The sequence below is a fragment of the Dipodomys ordii genome, unplaced genomic scaffold, assembly GCF_000151885.1.
Source record: "Dipodomys ordii isolate 6190 unplaced genomic scaffold, Dord_2.0 Scaffold63, whole genome shotgun sequence".
Classification (NCBI taxonomy): domain Eukaryota; kingdom Metazoa; phylum Chordata; class Mammalia; order Rodentia; family Heteromyidae; genus Dipodomys; species Dipodomys ordii.
Window position 1 is genome coordinate 1,937,735 of NW_012267279.1, and position 3,899 is coordinate 1,941,633.

General features: G+C 39.3%; 1 protein-coding gene across 1 annotated transcript in view; it reads right to left on the bottom strand.

Moving 5' to 3' along the window:
• Positions 1-1,783: 1,783 nt before the first annotated feature.
• Xpo1 (exportin 1) overlaps positions 1,784-3,899 on the bottom strand; it is a 53,033-nt gene continuing 50,917 nt past the window's right edge. Inside the window, exon 19 of the mRNA XM_013022510.1 lies at positions 1,784-1,964. Within this exon, the coding sequence (XP_012877964.1) occupies positions 1,903-1,964 (62 nt within the window). The 3' untranslated portion in view covers positions 1,784-1,902. The remainder of the gene's footprint in view (positions 1,965-3,899) is intronic.

Consider the following 3,899-nt stretch of genomic DNA (forward strand, 5'->3'; position numbering starts at 1 on the left):
AATTCAAGCCCCAGTACCAGAAAAATTGTTTTAAGAAACTGGAGCCTCATTGTGGTCAAGTTCCATTGCCAGAATTTCTGCACCAAAAGTAAACCTGTGGCACTGGTTAATCCATCACTGTCATACATTTCTATTTCAAAATAAGCTAACCTAAGTTACAAGAATGTTACTAAATCTTCACATTTAGTGCAGTTGGCAGAGCATTGTTTTCGGTTTGACTCCTAGTTCCAAAGAAAAGCCACTGTAGTTCAGAGGCTATTGAATAGTAGTCATGGCACCAAGAACCTTGCTAGCAGTGAGCCTTTTTGATTCAATACAGAATCTTCTCTTGCCTCCTTCCCCCAAGGGTGTGCTTAAGGATTATTCTATTTTTAAGGGGTAACTGAACTTTTGGCTAGTAGTACACCACTTGAGATTCCAGCCCTGTTTTGTGTCAGTGCTGAGATTTGAACTCAGGAAATGGACAGTCTCCTGAGCTTTTGTGCTCTAGTACATTGCTCTACCATTTTGAGCCATAAAGCCACTTCTGGCTTTTGGGGTAATTGGTTAAGTCTTAGGGGATTTCTGCAATCATCCTCTGACCTGAGTCTCCAGAGTAGCTAGGATTACAGGCCTGAGCCCCAGTCCTGCTTTTGGCTAGTTACTTAAGACTTTTCCCTTTGTGTTTGCTTAGAACTGCACAATCCTCCAGGTCATCAAGCTTGTTGAATGCTATCTAAGAGTTTTGTGAATTAGGAACATATGTAAGAGTTCCATATACCTGTCATTGTTCTAAACCTATTGTGTAGTTACACTATCTGTAATCAGAATTAAACCAGAGGATAAGAAATGGTTATTGGCAATCTACAGAGATGAGAAGGCTTTTACCTCCAAGGACTATTTGGCCTGTGATAGTATATACTGTTAATGTTTGTGTTGCTTTAAAAAAAATATTACAACCCACCTACCCCAAGTAGAATATTCTGAGGAACATGTTCACTTTATACAACCGTTAGCTCTTTAGAAACATTACTTGAAGCCAGGTGCTGGTGGCTCACACCTATAATGGTAGCTACTCAGGAGGCCGAGATCTGAAGACTGTGGTTGGAAGCCAATCCCATCAGGACAGTCCATGTGACTCTACCTCCAACAACTGCTCAGGAAAAGCTGAAAGTGGAGCTGTGGCTCACATGATCGAGCACTACCTTGAGCAAAAGCTCAGGGACAGCACCAAAAAAACAAAAAGGGCAGGGAATGTGGCTCTGTGGTAGAGTGCTTGCCTTGCTTGCATGCATAAGACCCTGGGTTCGATTCCTCGGCACCACATAAGCAGAAAAAGCTGTAAGTGATGCTGTGGCTCAAGTGGTAAGAGTGTTAGCCTTGAGCTGAAGAGCTGAGGGACAGCGCCCAGGCCCAGAGTTCAGGCCCCATGACCAACCAAAAGAAAAAGGTATTGCGAGCCAAGGATCAAACTTCATTTAAAAATGTTTCCAGGGAGCAGTGGCTCACACCTATAATCCTCGCTATTCAGGAGGCTGAGATCTAAGGATGGAGGTTCAAAGTCAGCCCAGGCAGGAAAATCTGTGAGACTCCACTTAATTGATCTCCAATTAATCACCAGAAAACTGGAAGTGGTGCTGTGGCTCAAGTAGTAGAGTACTTGCCTTGAGCTGAAGAGCTGAGGGACAGTAGTGAGTAGGCCCAGAGTTTCAAGTCCCATGACCGACAAAAAAAAAATTTGTTTTCCATGGTTAAACACAATCTCTCATTAATACAAAATAATTCTGAGCCAATAAAGGGAAAATAAATGTAAACCAAGTTTATTTTGCTTTTTAAGTAGTGTTCTTAAAGCACTACAGCTTGGTAAACAATGTAAATTAGTATAAGTCATCTCAAAAGCCAGAGTTTTATTTTGTTTTTTTTTTAATGAGTTGTTAAAAAGATGCAGCCTATTCTAACAGGATAAATATTTTTAACCATTTCACTTTGAGTTAATGAAGGCTCACAAATGAGCAACACTCCTCATTGAGGAAAACAAAAAGCTGTTGTCGACAAGCGACAGCACACACACACAAAAACAAAAAGAACTCTGTAAAAATAACTAACCATGTTCCCATATTTTTGAAGTCGCTTTACAATGGGATGATATGCACATGATCTTGCTGCAAATTTGCCGTACAGACTTGTAATACATGTACTCTAGACAGACAATCCAGTCCAAGAGGTGCTAACTTCAGACAATGCAGCACTGTAATCCTTTTATTTGTTTTACTCATTGCTTTTTCTTCTAGACTGAAAATCAGGCTAGAGAAAATACTCCCTAATTAAAACTGGTATTGTTTCCAAGAAAAATTGTGTAATTCTGCTTTAGAATTTACAAGAATATGTTCAAATTGAATTTGCTTCCTCCCCCTAGCCCTGCCACAAAATGGGCATGAAGTAAAAGTTTAAAAAATGCCTTAATTTTTTTCAACTTCATGCAAACTAAAGATGACCAAAACAAAAGCTTAAACAATGGAAGGATATTTCACAGAAAATCTTATACAAAAAACACATAAGAAAAAGGGCCACTAGGTGACATTTTAATTTACAAATTGGCATCATTTTGGTCGACAAATATCCAGATGCTATTTTCTTCTGCAAACAAGTGCTGCAGAGAAAAAATACCCAGCATGACTTCAGATTTTAATCACACATTTCTTCTGGAATTTCATGTGGATTAAGTATGCCAGGGACAGACATTTGAAGTTTATGTTTCTCTTCTTGAGCCTGTCGAAGAGCTGTTTCTCTTTCTTCCAAAAACAGATCCGATGTGTCTTCACCTGCGAACTCCTATGAAAATAGACAGTTCAAATATCAATATAAAAGTTTTCATTAAGCCTCTGTGGGTGAAAAAAATTAGTAATAAACATTTTGTCATTTACAAATATACAAAGAAATTATTCATAAGCCAGCCTTTAAATTACTGCACTGAACTTGAGGTGGGGACTAAGTTACCAAAGAGGCATGCTGTGATTACATTATGCCTGCATGCACATATAAAAAGTTATTGAGGCCTCATTTCAACCAATAAAATGTGGGCATTGTTTCATGTGCCTCTCATACCAGTTATATGCAAGGTCTAAGTAGGATTGTCATTAGGTTGATTCAGACAAAACCAGACTAAACAACTAAAGCCAACAGGGGCTGGAAACTTGGCTCAGATGGCAGAACCTATACAACAAAGGTCAACCAATTGCTCCTCTGTTCTAAATCCTTGGGTTAGGGATGTTGCCTAATGGTAAAGTGCTTACTACTACTTACTACATACAAGGCCCTCAACTTACTCACCAGCAACACAAAAGGCCAGCAAATAAAAGTGTTACTTGAATTATATTATAGAAAAAAGAGTGCTGTATAACTTTGAAAGTAAGAGGCAAGTAAGCTGCTTAAACCAGGGAGTTTGATACCACAAAGGGCAACATGACCCTGTCAAACAAATGTCAGTCATGTATAGTCCTGTGACCTGTAGTTCAAGGCCAGTCTGGGTTACAAAACATCAATACTTAGGGAGCTAATTCTATAGCTGAGTGCTTACATAGCATGTACAAGGCCATGGGTTCAAAACAATACCTGAAAATCTAAGCCTAGCAATTTCAATCACCGTACTGCAATGTACACTTAAATAATCTACAATTATATTAACAAGACTCCAAGGGCTGGTGGTGTGGCTGAAATGTCAAAGCACATGCCTGACATGTGCAAAGCCCTTATTTAAAACCCAGCAATAACCAAACAAAAACAGCAAGCAAATAAAAACAAACAAAAAACTGCCTAAGACTTCAAAACAGCACCCTTTTCATGGCCTCATCCTATCTTCTTTCTTGTCTTTTTTTTTTTTGTCGGTCGTGGGGCTTGAACTCTGGGCCTGGGCGCTGTCC